This window comes from Camelina sativa, chromosome 5 (genome assembly GCF_030686135.1).
Source record: "Camelina sativa cultivar CO46 ecotype springtype chromosome 5, ASM3068613v1".
In the NCBI taxonomy this organism is placed as follows: domain Eukaryota; kingdom Viridiplantae; phylum Streptophyta; class Magnoliopsida; order Brassicales; family Brassicaceae; genus Camelina; species Camelina sativa.
The window spans coordinates 17,988,755-18,003,533 of record NC_141884.1 but is presented as its reverse complement, the minus strand read 5'-3'; the positions used below and the strand labels follow the sequence as shown (position 1 = coordinate 18,003,533).

The window sequence follows — 14,779 nt, the reverse complement described above, 5'->3', positions numbered from 1 at the left end:
AAATCTTATGGTTGTAAATATTACTTGACCAATATTGAAAAGGTTCTCTAAATATTATTACTTGACCAATATTGATGGTTGTATATATTACCTTAATATTAATTCTTTTAGCTTAACTTAAGGGTGTTATTTGATTCTTTTTTCTAAAGAATTTTGATGACTTCAGTAAAATCATAGAAAATGAATAAGTGAAAGAATTTAAAGGACTGCTAGAGAGTTTTCAATAATTTTATTGATTAGTTTTTATATAATCTTGTAAAGTCTCCCAAACAATTTCTCTACTTCAATGATACATTCTATGACTTTGTTTTCTGAAAAGTGTATAAAATCATAAATCAATAACATAATAATTGAATTCATTGACAATCCTAGATTCTTTTGTTTTAATTGAATAACACAAAATTTTTGTTCACTTTATAAAATTCTGAATCCAATAACCTCAAATTTATTAAAATTTTAAGTGACTTTTTACAAATCAGAAACTAATAAGACCAAACTTTAATAGAGTTTAACAAAATCTTGATTGAATAACAATAGATTCTACATAACATTTAAAGTTATTATGATAACATCAAAAAATATGAAAGAAAATAATTTTGAAGACATTATTTATTATGAAATGGAGGGAGTATAAGATTCACAATAATAGAGTCAATATATGTAACACATTTACCAAATCTATTCACGCGAAGATGTATTGGCTGATTTTATTTTTCATTTCTTACATTTTATTATTCCTTAACTTATATTAGCTTTTATTTAACTTCTAGAAAATGTATGGCTTGAAAATCAATCTAACTTTGATTTGGTAAAGTTTATGTACTCCGCTCTAGTTCTTCCCTGTATATTCAAAAACATGTGAAAATTATAGATTTATTTTTTTAAGCAGATACCAATACATTTGATTATATAATTTAATCTTAGACACGTATTAGTTATTTCTTGTATTAAATATCAGCACAACAACATTTTTGTGTATTAACACAAAAGCCACGAACATATCTTAGTCTTGCAGTACAAATATGATTGCAGAGTTCTCGTCCTCCCGTGGGACACACGTTATGCCCAAAACATTTGAGAAATGGACGCACTATTCGGCTAGGTCGATAACCTATATACATTATTAACAATAATCATACCCATTAACAAAGAGTGAAAGCATCATGATGATAATTACAAACTGAAGGTATGAATAACAGTAACCAGATGAAGGTATGAATAACAGTAACCAATTACCTGGACTTTCAGCAGTTGTAGGAAGAGAATGAACAAAAGATACGATGAAGATGATAGTAAAACAAAATGCCACCAAAGTTTTCATAGTGATAGCTATTATTTTAGTGATGTTCTCTCAACTTTTTTTTAATGAGTTGTTCTTCACCTAGACTGATTATATATATAATATGCAAAATATGTTTCATGTTTTTTTCCCAGTCAAAGATGCAAAATAATATGATCTTTTAATTTATTTCCCTATAGATGTATTAAAAATTATTTTCTTAGCTTATTATGCTTCAATACTGGTCAAGTAATATTAATTATTTTATACATAATTAAATATGTATTTTTCAGCATATTGACTTAAGGTTTTCCAATATTATAGGCTTAACTAAATATGCTTTAAAAATATTACTTGACCAGTATTGAAAAAGTTCTCTAATTATTATTACTTGACCAGTATTGATGGTTCTATAAATTACCTTAATATTGATTCTTTTAGCTTAACTATTCAGCATACGCAAAAATTTCTGATGGTTGTAAATATTAATTAATAGTCCTCTGCTTCACACAAAAAAAAAAAAAATTGAGATTTTTTGTTTTATTGGGGCAGAACTTAGCTCAAATTTTACAATAGTTTTAGTAGACTTTACCAATGTTTTTGTAGATTTTTGTCGTTATTTTGACTAACGTTTGTTTTTGGCAAAACTACACACAATACTATAACAAAGAAAACAGTTGGTAAAGATTGTCTTTGCAATATTTGGGGTTAAAATTTAATACCATTTAAAGTTTTTGTAACGTCCGCCAACGATATTTTACTCGTACTTCAAATTGAAAACAAGGTTTTGGTTAACATCATTAATAAACTTACTCTAATAATAGTATGAAGTCGTTTTAATAATTGACGTATTATGGGACGATGTAAAATTTCTTTGCGACATTTAGAAAATCGACGCTTTAATTCACATCAAAAATTATAGCGTCACTTTTTCTTTTGTTTTTAACATTGTCTGCAAAACAACGCAACCTGTCTGATTACCATTTGTACAATTGTTTTTGTTTTTTTCTTTAATTAAATTAATTGTAAAAAAATATATACAAAATGATAACTGAAATTTTAATAAGAGGCAAAATATAATTGTCTTAAGAAAATAGAAAATCTTAGAACATCGAGGGTATATAGCTTACTCTTATCTATGTTCGTTCTCTACATAGATTATGTTTCCACAGCTGAGCTAAGACTCAACAACAAACAAGTCAAACAAGGCCTATATACTTGCCTTTCTAAGTCATTCTTGTCTAGGTTCTCAACAAGCTTGGGTTCAGATGCGAAGAAAACTTGTCTTAGAGGACTGTAAGCAATAACCCCAATCCCAAGTTCCATGAAGAAGGAAAGATAGTATGAAGTTACATGACAATTACAGTGTCATAGATGAAACGTTTAGCTAACACTGAGGCGTTTGCGAAAGTGCATCAAATCTTTAGAAACAGTCTCCTTCAAGTTCAGATATCGAATTTCACTTTCTTGAAAATCGAGAACAATCATATCGTTCGAGTGTATCGAGAATAGACGACCCATCAAATGACATTGCTTCATCAGAAGAAGACATCAGCTGCTGATATTGTTGTTCATCTTTAGGCTTTACTTCAAGAAGAAGAGTGTGTCCAACTATATCAGAATGGCTTGATGATATCACCTCCAGATCACAACAATAACACCCTTGGGTGTCATAATTAATAAGTTAAAACACAAACAAAATTAATGAAATATTATTATATTTTTGATAATTTGCTCATTTTTTACATTAGACGAGTATTGACCTGTAGTAGACCAAGAGATAATATTTTATATATTTTTATATACAATTGTAAGATAATTGATATTTTTTTGTTTTTTATTTTATTGTATTTGCAAAGATTTACAGTATCAATTATTAAATAATTAAGTATTGACTTTGAAAGAATTCTAAGTATATATAAGTGTTCAAGAAAGTGGTCTAGGTTGACCGCGCAGATATCGTCTAGCGCTTTCTTGAACATGCTAATATTACATTGAATAAATAATTTTATTAAATTTTAATATATATCATGTAATTTTGATTTTAAATAATTTTAGTTTTAAGTTATAATTTTGGATTAAATAAACAGAATTTCGATGAATATTAAAATTTTTATTAATTATCATATTTATTGTTAATGATAGAAATTAGAAAGGATATCGATGAATAATCATATAGAAAAATTATTATAATTAAGGATATGAATTATTGAATCAGTTTATATATTTCAATTTTGATCTTATTCATAAAAATTATACAAAAATATACTTCAAAAATTTTAAAATAGATATCTCGTATTGGTAGATTTGATTAATTTTGAAGAACTCTCTGTAAATTTAAGTTCCTTGCTCTTGCTAGAAAAATAAAATAAAAAGTAAATAATAGTGCAATAAAAAACAAGAATGCTTATTTTCTAAAGCAGCTGCACTCTGCAGTGTGCAGGCGTGGATAGGAGTGTGGACAAACAATTATAAATAACTAGGTATTACCCCCGCTACGTGGGGATGAATTATATAATGTTTTGTTTGTTAATTATGTTTCTTAATTATTTTTTTGTCGTCTGATGAAAACTAAGTAACAATAAAAGTATAGAGAAACCAAGAAACAAAAGTACAACAAACCACACTTGATACTGAAGTCAATCTGTCTCTCCAAGTGAAACATATAGAATTGAGCCAAAACCCAAACATCCTAATGACCCATATCAAACCGCACTTGATTATGCAACCAAGATGGACCTCCAAGTGATAAAATATGATTGGAATCTGCCATCTCTTGTGACACTTTTAGCAATAGCTACTGCCACCTGATTCGCTGATCCAGCCACTTGGTGACATTCCCAGTAGGTAAAGCTCGAGAAAACAGTGTGAATATCTTGCAGTATGAAAGCTTACCTCGGCCACTCACGCGGGTTGCTAATTGCAGAAACCGCTGCTGCATTATCCAATCCACTTCCACCCGTGTCACATTTAAGACCTGCAATGCCTCCAAAGTCTACAAGGAACACCGCAGGTTCGCTAATATCCCCGTTTCAGCAGCCTGTAGCGCACTCCTAGCATGATACAATACTTGACTTTGACTATCTCTGACAATCTACGCCCAACCAACCACTGTTAAGTTATCTCTCCATGATGCAGCAATGTTACATTTAACAACCCCTACCATTGGACTTCTCCACTTCACCTCAATAATCGTTTTGTTTGCTTCCCAATATTTATCGCAAGAGCCAACAATAGCTTGAGCTACTACTCATTGTGATGATTCCTGATAAGCTATATTCACCAGCTCTTGAATATCCATTTGCTTGCCTTGGAAGACAAAATTATTTCGCCATTTCCATATACCCCATAGCAGCCATGGAATTGTCCTGCGAATCTCCTCCAGATGTCCCTCGTCCTGAATCAAACTCAACAAAAATTCCCAGTTTTTCACCACATCATGCTCCGAGAACCCAGCAGATGGCAGGGGAACATTCGAAACCGCATAAACTTGACGAGCTACAAGACAGCTAAACATCATGTGACAGATAGTCTCCTCATTATGTCCACACACCATACACCTTGTATCCAGCATTATTCCTCTCGAGGCAAGCCTCTCAGATACAGCAATAGCCCCATATAAAATCCTCCAAAATGATTTAATTTTTGGCACTGTCTTCACAGACCAAACCTTCGCTTTCAACGCGGTTGTCTTTACCCAATCCTCTGAACGAGGTTCATATAATGTAGGCAATGTTCTGAGCAACCAACAGCCACTCTTAACCGTATAAGCTCTAGATGGCGTATAAGGCCATATGTACTGATCCAACTTTGTCTCCGCAATGTCCATTGCTAGAATCTGTTTAGCATCATCCGGTGGAAACAAAGCATGGATCTTTTCTGTATCCCACTGACCATCAACTGAGGCTCTCAAATCAGCAACCCGCAAATTCATGTCAAAGAAGGTTTGTAGCCAATAGGGAGCTCTAGGATGTTTCTCAAACAACCACTTCTCTTTCCAAACATAAGTGTCCAGACCATTCCCAATTGTCTTCATTAATCCCTGCTTCAATAAGTTTCGGCCATGTAAAATGCTCCTCCATGCATAGGACGGTCTCGACCCCGAACCACACTCCAAATTTGACGATCTCCGGAAGTATCTACTCTTATAGAAACGAGACACCAAAGACTCCGGATTATTCAGGATTCGCCACGCCTGTTTAGCAAGCAAAGCCTGGTTGAAATCTCCCAAATTCTTAAAACCCATACCGCCCTCAGCCTTGGACATACACATGTTAGACCAAGCAACTCAAGCTATCTTTCTCTTCCCCTGACACTTACTCCACCAAAACTCACACATGGCACTTGTGATCTTCCAACATAAATGTTTGCTTAACCTAAAGCATGACATAGTATAGACCGGCAACACCATGACAATAGACATAGTAATACCTCTTTACCACCTAAGGACAAAGATTTAGTATACCATCCATGTAATCTCTTCTTGAGTTTATCTCCAATAAAAGCTAAGAGGGCTTGCTTTGAACCACTAAAACACTCTGGCAAGCCCAGATAAGAACCCGCTCCACCCTCCGCTGAGATCCCCAAGGTCTGTTTGACTAATACTTTCACTGTGTCTGGTGTCTTGCTACCGAAAGTAATTGCAGACTTTTCAAAATTAATCTTCTGGCCAGATGCCTTACCATACAGGTGTAAACAAGTCAGAATCTCCTCACATTCTTCCTTTGTTGCTCTACAGATGAGCAGGCTATCATCAGCAAATAATAAATACTGGATACTCGGGCATACTTCATTAAATCTGAAACCAGTTAATTTCCCTTGTGCCTTCCTCTGTTCCATTACATGAATCAGAGCCTCTGCGCAGAGTATAAACAAGAAGGGCGATAATGGATCCCCTTGTCTGATCCCCTTCTCCGGTTTAACAAATCCAAAAGCACTACCATTGATTAGCACCGAGTAACTCACATATCTTACACACAACATTATCCATTGTACTCATTGACTATGGAATCTCATACGAAGAAGGAGTTGCTCGAGAAAGTCTCATCTACTCTGTCATATGCCTTGGACATATCTGTCTTAATAGCAACATACTCAGTGTTGAACTTAACATGAGTCCGAAGAGCATGCACCATCTCGTGTGCTATAAGGATGTTGTCTGAAATTAATGTTCCAGACACAAAGAAATATAATAAAAAAAATTTTAGTCTATTTTTAAAAAGAAATGTAATAAAATTTCTAATGATAATTATATAATATAAAATAAGAAACATGCTTAAATAAAATAAAATAAACTAGTACTAATTTTTTTTTACATAGATAAAAATCTGCCGTAAGCCTCCATAAGTCTAGGCACGACACTAATCCACGCCTAGCATCGACTATCCAATTATATCTATCTATTTTGATTATAATTCGTCTAATCCGATTATTTACTGTTTAATTTTGTATATAATAATTATTTTTAGAGCCAAATATAAATCAAATATGTATTTTTTTGTTATTTAGATGTTAAATTAAGAGTTTATGATATTTTACAATAACTAATGTACAATTTTTTAGTGAAAATCATAAATTTTCTTTTAAAATTACGTTTTATGTGTTTATCGTAATTTTAAAGACAATACTATAGTTTTTACTTTATTTGATATTTTTGTTTTAACATAAACAGAATTATACATATATTTAATACTATATATTTTTATTTTGTTATTAATTTAATAAAATAACCTTAAAACTAATATCCGATCAATCCCTGTTTAATCTCCGATTTTCTCGCTAGGTGCTAGTTCCACCCCGACCGTCTGACTAGCACCTAGCAATTTCTAAAACAGGGCATAATACTTATCACTCTTTATTGTATTTATGTTTTCGTATTTATGCTTTTTTTCTTTTTTTATATTCACAATGAACAATTCTAATATCATACTACATTTACAAATACTAAAACCAAATAATTTGTTTGGATTAACATTTTTTTCAGAGTAGATTTTTTGACCACAAGTGAATATTATAAAGCGTATTATAAGATCGAAACAAAATTTGACAAAGTTCCATAAAAAAAAAAAAGAAATTAAGCTTTCCCATTAGATAAACCAACCTTAGCCATAAGACCATCAATAAACAAACCCAAGTTCATCTCAGACGATGATCCACTGTTTCTCACCGCACCTTCCAAACTCATTTTCACCCGTCCGATCTTGTCCTTAGAAACTCCACACATCAAACGGTTAATATTCCTCCCAACTTCATCTCTCCCAAAATCACTCCGATCTTCACAAAGATTGATCCCAATCTCCCAATCATCAACCACAAGCTTCCTATTCGTAACCTGATCAGTCAACAACGGGAAACACAACACAGGAACCTCACACCAAATCGTCTCCAGTATCGAGTTCCAACCACAATGTGTTAAAAACCCACCAACACTCTCATGTGACAGAACCGTCATCTGACAACACCATGGTATCACAATCCCACGGTCTCCAGCTTCTGTCTCGAAACCTTCCGGTAATGGGTTTGTCTCGTCTGAACTAACAATGTCTGGTCGAACCACCCAAACGAAATTGACTTTGCTCTGTAATATCCCGTGAGCTATCTCGACGAGATCCTTCTTAGTTACGTGGGCGTAGCTACCGAATGAGACGTAAAGGACTGAGCTTTTTGGTTTAGTGTTGAGCCATTGTGTACAGTCTGATTCAGACCAGAGTGATGTTGTGACTGAAGAACCGGACTGAAGATTGAACGGGATGATTGGTCCGACTGCGTAAAATGGGATCTTTGAGTTGAGTGCTTTGATTGTTTTGTCTTCGAATTGTTGTATCGTGTTACAGAGTACAAAGTCGACTTTTTTCACGTCTTCGAATGCTTTGAAGATGATTTGATGAACTACTGAAGAAGTATCTGTTTCTTGAAGATACGACGCCGTGTCTTTTGGGTTTATCGCGGCGACTCCGGGAATGTAGTTTATCAGATCGTCGCGGGTTTCTGGGTCAGGAAAAATAGTTACGGGGTAGATTTAGATAATTAAGAAAATATAGGACGAGTTTGGTAAATTTGAAAAAGGAATAAATCAAAGGTGGTAAATTAATAATATGGACCCCCTGACATTAATTCACATGCATCATTACATGACAAAAGTAAAGTCCCTACGCTTTATGTTAAGTCCCTACTGGCTTTTATTATTTTCACCATATTTATATCGTTAGGATTACTGATTTTTGTTTGTTTTTGATTTTCCTTTTTGGTCGGCAAATCGTAACGCTTTTTATCAGGAGTATTTTAAATAATTCACCAAAAAAAGGAGTATTCTAAATAAATAACTTCATTGGATTTTTGGAAAAAATTTAAATGATTATGGTAGTAAAATTGTTTGAAAAAGAGAAGGTTTAATTTACTTTTTTTTGGTATCAAAGCGATTAATATATAGTTTCATGAAATATTTGGTACAATAGTGTGGTGTCATTTGAGTTGAGGGTTAGATTTTAATCAAGCATAAAATTATTTACGTGAAAAAAAAAAAATTCATTGACCTAACTGATAAAAAATGTCATTGTCAGGTTGTAATTAATGTGTATAAATTATCTTTCATAGTTTTTTTTTAGTCAACAAAATAACTTTTTTTATAAAAATTTTTTTTTTGGGGTTAAAACACTAAAATGTTTTAGAAAACCTATAGTAAGAAGAATCATAAACCAAAAAAAGAAAGAAAAAGTTACAAGCTGTCTAAATGATAAAGTAATCACCAATAATAATAGAATATTCGAATAGTCACTAGATCGGTAAACATGCAAAGAAATGCTCACCAATTATAATTTTTTTTTTTTTCAAAATCTATCTTGCATTTCAATTTAACTATAGACGTTGACCAAGACCCAAAAAAAACATGTTTTCGTGAAATTTGAAAGATCTACCGTTACTATCAATGAAACAGAATAGGTAACAATTAAATGAGGTAAACAAAAAAAAATCTAATATCAAAGAAGATGATAATTACTAGTAAATTACCTTGAGCACCAAAATGGCCATGAATCCGAAGCAGATCCAAATGGTAATAAAGCGAGAAAACTAAAGCAGCTTCGGTCCAAAACGAGACACAAACCAAACCAAACTTCCTCGCAACCACCGACGGCCACACAAAGAACGTGTCGGCGATCATCACATTCACACCGCCGTCTCCTCCGACAAGACTCGCCACAAGCTCTTCCACATGCGCGTAGAATACGTGCAACAGAGACGACTGGTACGTGTCATGGTTCAAGGACCGGTCAAACCCCACCGGTAAACCATCGGAAACCGTCGCGTACCTTATGTCAAGGCCAGACTCGGACCTAACTCCGGCGAAAATATCTCCATCGGAGCCGTTTGTGATCTGGTGGTGGATGTAATGAGTGTTGACGAATGTGACGGTGATCCCTTGTGACGCTAGCTTGATGGCTAACTGTACAAACGGGTTTACATGTCCTTGAAACGGATATGGGATCAGGAGAGCATGAAGATGATGATGATTATGATTTTTAGGGTTTTTAACGTCCGCCATTAAAATGGGTTTTTGTGGTGAGGAAGATGAAGAAATGAGAGAAATCTAAAGGTTAATTTTTTTTTTGTTTTTGGTTTTTTGGTTTTGGATTAAAATAAAAAAAAAAAAAGAGAAGAATCTGTCATTAAGAAAAAGAAAAAACATATGGGGCAAGTTGGGAATAAATGAATGACTTTGCATTGATTCGCGGAAATAGCCATAGAAGTGGATGGTTAGTGGCATTTCTATGCATTTAATTTTAATTTCTTCATTTTTTTATTTTCTTTGATTTTGATGATATAATTTAGTAATTTGTTCCTTAAAAAATATCTTTCATCTAAAATTCAGTAAGATGTCATGGAGAGAATCTAGTTCCAGTAAAAGGTTATGACCATGTGGATTTAGAGTTGCTTAGTCAAAATGGTTGATTTGTCAATTTATATTCTCCTAATCCGCTAATCGTAAACGAGAAAGACAAAGGCGAATATATTCATTTATATGTAGAAGAAAAAGAAAGATGGGTAATTTTAGTTTTTAGGTTTTAATTTTATTATATACTTATATACCTCTAAAATATATACGAATCCCCCCCCCCCCCTCTATTATTAATATGAATCATTTCTAAGAATTTTGTGACGAATATAAACTTAAAAACACAACTTTATATATTCATATATTTTCTGGAGTAATTTATATAATTTTGAATGTAAGAAAGAAAAAACGTATAAACCTAAACTTTTTTTTGTGAAGCACAAAAATATATCAAACCCAAATTTAGATGATAATCGGAGGAACATTTTGTTTGGAAAAATTTTGAACTTTAGCAATGTAGCCAAACAATAAACTGATGTGCAATGAAGGGAATAGGGGAACAAAACAAATTTATCTGAAAATAAAATAGATTTATTTAGTAGATTTAATAATGAATTAACTTTTGAACCATCAAACTTAATTCTGAACAATCTATTTGAAATACGTGACATTCAATTTGGTGAGACAATATGATAGAGATGACACATAGTAGCGCTTCCATAGAAAATTTTGGTTACTTAATAATAGGACTCTCAGGACTAAGCATGGAATCCAATGATCATTTTAAAACTATAATTGAATGCCCTGAATCCATTACACTTGTTTCATTTGATCGAGCATGTTATACAAGTTTCTCCACCTATAAGATTGGAAGTACAGTAAAACCTCTATAAATTAATAAATACTGTAAATTAATAAATTTTGTTAGTCTCAAGTCGGACCAGTATAAAAGATAACAAAATACGATAAGATAATAAGATAATAAATTGTTTGAAATTTCCATATAAAATATGGTCCCAATAATATCATAAATTAATAATCATGCATTTTTTTTTGTCAAAAAAAAATCAGCTCAAATGAACCAATTGGGTGAGAAATTGTTTATAAACAAAACATTATGCGGAGAGGCACGCGCTTAGCGTGCCAAAGAATCTGCACTTACATTAGCAGTTCTAGAAACTAAAGATAAAGAGAAAGATGAAAATTTCTCCCTATCAATCTTGATGTCGGCAAGGTACGCCGAGAACGCTGGCCAGTCTGAAGGAGAAGACACCATCTTCACCAAATCTGAACAGTCTGTATAGAAAGCCACATCTCTGAAATCATGGCTGATCATGCGGCGCATCGCCCAAAGGAACACTTCAGCTTCATCATATAATGGAGATAGACTTCACCGGAAATTCATGGCTCCCATAATTGGCAACGCAGTCTGGAACGAGGTACAACACCATCCAGTGCCTGCAAATGTGTCACCTGCTTTCCAAGAGTCATCTATAAAGCAACGATATCCCGAAAAAACCGTAGGGAGGGAGGCAGTAGCAACCCTAACCGGTAGTCCTGAAACTACGGGGATAGTGGGATAGGTCTCCAAATCGACCTCTGCTTGAGCCTGCTGCCACGCTGATGCTTCACCCTCTGCTACCATAACAATATCCTCCGGCCGCTCCACAATATTTTCAAAAACGCGTGCATTCCTTGCTTTCCAAATATACTACATAAGCTAAGGGAAAGCCGCAACATGAGCCCCAGGATTCTGCTGCCCTAAAAAGTGATCAACATTTGCATACACTGAATCTCTCGGGAAGGAAATTGGCCCCACCGGCATGTGTACTAGAGCCCAAACCTGACGGGCTGGAGGACAAACAAAAATTGCATGATTTATTGTTTCCTCATCAGCACCACACTGTACACATCCTAAATCACAAGCAATACCACGTCGTCCCAAATTTGCCGAAACCGAAATACATAAAGAGAAAACCTGCCACATAAAATGTTGAATTTTAGGAGGGCAACAAACCCTCCAAACACTAGCTAGGAGGGAAGTAATTTCTGGGCTAGAACCAGTGACCGCAAAAGTCCATGTAAATATACATATATATATATATATATATACTGATATAATAATATATGTTTCTCTTAAAGCTCATATCTATAAAACAATTGTTAAGTTGTATTTTCAAGCTATAATGATATAAAATATTCTGTAACATGTCACAAAAACAGCTAATTTTTTTTAAAAGTTTTAAATTTCTAGATATCCATCATTTACATTTTTGTTGTTTGATTGACTATTAAAATACAACAATTGATATTATTATTCATAAATTTGAATTTATGTGTATTATATGTATAAGTGAATTTGTCTATTGTATTTGTAATTTATTGTTAATAATGTTTTCTATATATTACAAATCCGAAAGTCTAATATTATTTTGCTAAAATTGTCTTAATTCAAATTTTTAAAATTTTAAATTATTAAAAATATATCTATAAATTAATAATTATTAATTTACACTATAAAATTAATAAAATACCTTGGTCCCAACATTATTTATAGAGATTATACTGTATGTTTTTCTTGTCGAAAGCAATCAACCTTAAGGTAATAACAAGCAGCATATTATTTCTTTTTGAAGATCCTTTCAAGACGTGCATAAAAACATGAGTTAGGCAGCATATTTTCTTTGTTATGAAAGCATAACTGAACTTAATAATTGTTTGAATCATAACTTTCACATGCATTAAAACATTTGAAGGCAATAACTGATATTGTCCATTTTCCACATAAGAGGTGATTAGGGCTGGTAGGTTCTCAAAAGAATTCTCACCAATTAAAAAAAAAAATGGTAGGAAAGAAGTCAGAATCGATTCTTAAATAAGAACTTTTGAGAACCTCACGAGAGACTACCTATACACATGACAATATATTATTGGTTTAAGATTTTATTTTTCTTTTAAATTTTTAATAAATAACTAATATTATATTTGAGAGACTGTAAGAGTCTCTCACCACTGCAAATGCTCTTACATCATGAAATACAAATGCATTTTCCGTTCTATATAAATATATTTTTATCATGTAATTGTTTTACATTTTGGATTAAGGACCACATTCTCATGTAGATTATTAATTTAAGCTTTGTTGAATGATTTTTCGATTGGTAACATCAATTTTTATAATGTAATTTGGTTGAATCTTTTTGTGTTTTGATATTACAACTTAAATTTTTTTGTTACATTCGTCCTTAAATATATATTTTTGAATATCTAAAATATTTTTCAAACACAATAAATTTATAGTTTAATCTATTTTTATTTTTTATATAGTTTTGATCGATACATATATTAGACTCATAAATCTTCAAATACCACAACTTTCACCTGGTCCTCCAAAAGTGAAAGCTGCTCCAGTGTTTTTAGCATATTCCCAATACGATATTCTATAACACTGGTACAAATCGGTATAACGTCTTATTTTCGTACCTTCAATATTAACGCTTTGATAGTTCAAATTATTAACTCTAACAATTCTGAAAGTCAATAACTGGAAAATGACCATTTCTCATTGAAGGACTAATTCCATTAGGAGATGTAAACGTATTTCCTCAAAAACGTATCACAGAAGCTTCTTTATTTAAATATGTAAATAACTCTTTTGGCCAATATCAAATTGATCCATCAAATACTTTTAATCCCCAGTGTCAAATAAATTATCCGGTGACTAAAATAGAAATAGTTGATGTCCACGTATTACGGTGCCCAACTGAGAAAAAGACTCGGGTCCACTACAACAGTCAGGCGGTTTCTCACCCCATACAAGTCGTATGCACTCTTGCACATTTTCCCATGGAGCATCAAGTCTTTCTTACTCAAATTGATCAACATTGGATTCCAAAAAACTATGATGAAGCTAGGGAACATAAAGTTTGGCGAGTTGCAGTTGGGGACGAGACTAATGCAATTGTACATAATCTCACATGGGACGAAGCTGATCTCCCTAAAGGAAAGAAAATCATGACATCTCGGTGGATAATCACTATATAGTACATGAGTGATGGGGGGATAGAATGCTATAAAGCCTGGCTAGTAGTAAGACGATTCACTCAGACCTATGGAGAAGACTACCTTGACACATTTGCACCGGTTGAAAGCTTCACATGGTAAAGATAGTTCTTTCATTGGCTACTAATCTTTCTTGGGAATTGTGTTAGATGGATGTTAATAATTCATTTCTACAAGGAGAACTAGAAGATGAGGTCTATATGAGGCCACCACCGGGACTTGAAGACACTATTTGACCCAAAAAGGTGTTTAAGCTTATGGAAGCAATCTACAGGTTGAAACAATCACAAAGAGCTTGGTATCATAAACTCAGCTCAACGTTAATGGAGAAAGGGCTTAGGATATCGGAAGCTGATCACACGCTATTCACTTATCCAAGCCAAAGAGGTATTGTAGTCATTCTCATATATGCTGATGATATTATCATCTTCGGGAATGATAAGGTAGGTATTCAAGATACCAAAACTTATCTTAAATCTTTTTTTGATATTAAAGATCTTGGAGAACAAAATTACTTTCTTGGGATAGAAGTTTGCCGTTCTAAGGAACGACTCTTTTTATCGCAAAGAAAGTACTCACTTGATATTTTGAATGAAGTAGGTAAGCTA

At 33.0% G+C, this 14,779-nt stretch overlaps 2 protein-coding genes and 1 long non-coding RNA gene across 4 annotated transcripts; all 3 read right to left on the bottom strand.

Annotated features, from left to right (window-relative positions):
• Positions 1-668: 668 nt before the first annotated feature.
• LOC147943917 (uncharacterized) lies at positions 669-1,367 on the bottom strand. 2 transcript variants are annotated; one of them, XR_015558486.1, is made up of 3 exons: positions 1,237-1,367; positions 999-1,111; positions 669-840 (listed from the first exon to the last, which is right to left on the bottom strand). It is a non-coding gene; the product is annotated as an uncharacterized LOC147943917 (long non-coding RNA). The 2 variants fall into 2 exon arrangements; XR_015558485.1 differs by lacking the exon at positions 669-840 and having other exon boundaries at positions 914-1,111; positions 1,237-1,362.
• A 3,162-nt stretch (positions 1,368-4,529) lies between these two features.
• On the bottom strand, positions 4,530-5,315 carry LOC147943916 (uncharacterized). The gene has a single exon (XM_087512409.1). The coding sequence runs from the start codon at positions 5,313-5,315 to the stop codon at positions 4,530-4,532; it is 786 nt and encodes a 261-aa protein (XP_087368535.1).
• A 2,020-nt stretch (positions 5,316-7,335) lies between these two features.
• Positions 7,336-10,037, bottom strand: LOC104786920 (UDP-glycosyltransferase 86A2). Its single transcript, XM_010512396.3, has 2 exons — positions 9,287-10,037; positions 7,336-8,266 (listed from the first exon to the last, which is right to left on the bottom strand). The coding sequence occupies exons 1-2, from the start codon at positions 9,816-9,818 to the stop codon at positions 7,353-7,355; spliced, it is 1,446 nt and encodes a 481-aa protein (XP_010510698.1). The 5' UTR covers positions 9,819-10,037; the 3' UTR covers positions 7,336-7,352.
• Positions 10,038-14,779: the final 4,742 nt, after the last annotated feature.

Bases quoted from the DNA above. Each gene is read 5' to 3' on its own strand.
- LOC147943916 (XM_087512409.1), bottom strand. From the start codon at position 5,315: ATGAAGACAATTGGGAATGGTCTGGACACTTATGTTTGGAAAGAGAAG.
- LOC104786920 (XM_010512396.3), bottom strand. From the start codon at position 9,818: ATGGCGGACGTTAAAAACCCTAAAAATCATAATCATCATCATCTTCAT. The intron at 8,267-9,286 runs GTAATTTACTAG...TTCCTGACCCAG, and splicing joins TGGCCATTTTGGTGCTCAAG to AAACCCGCGACGATCTGATA.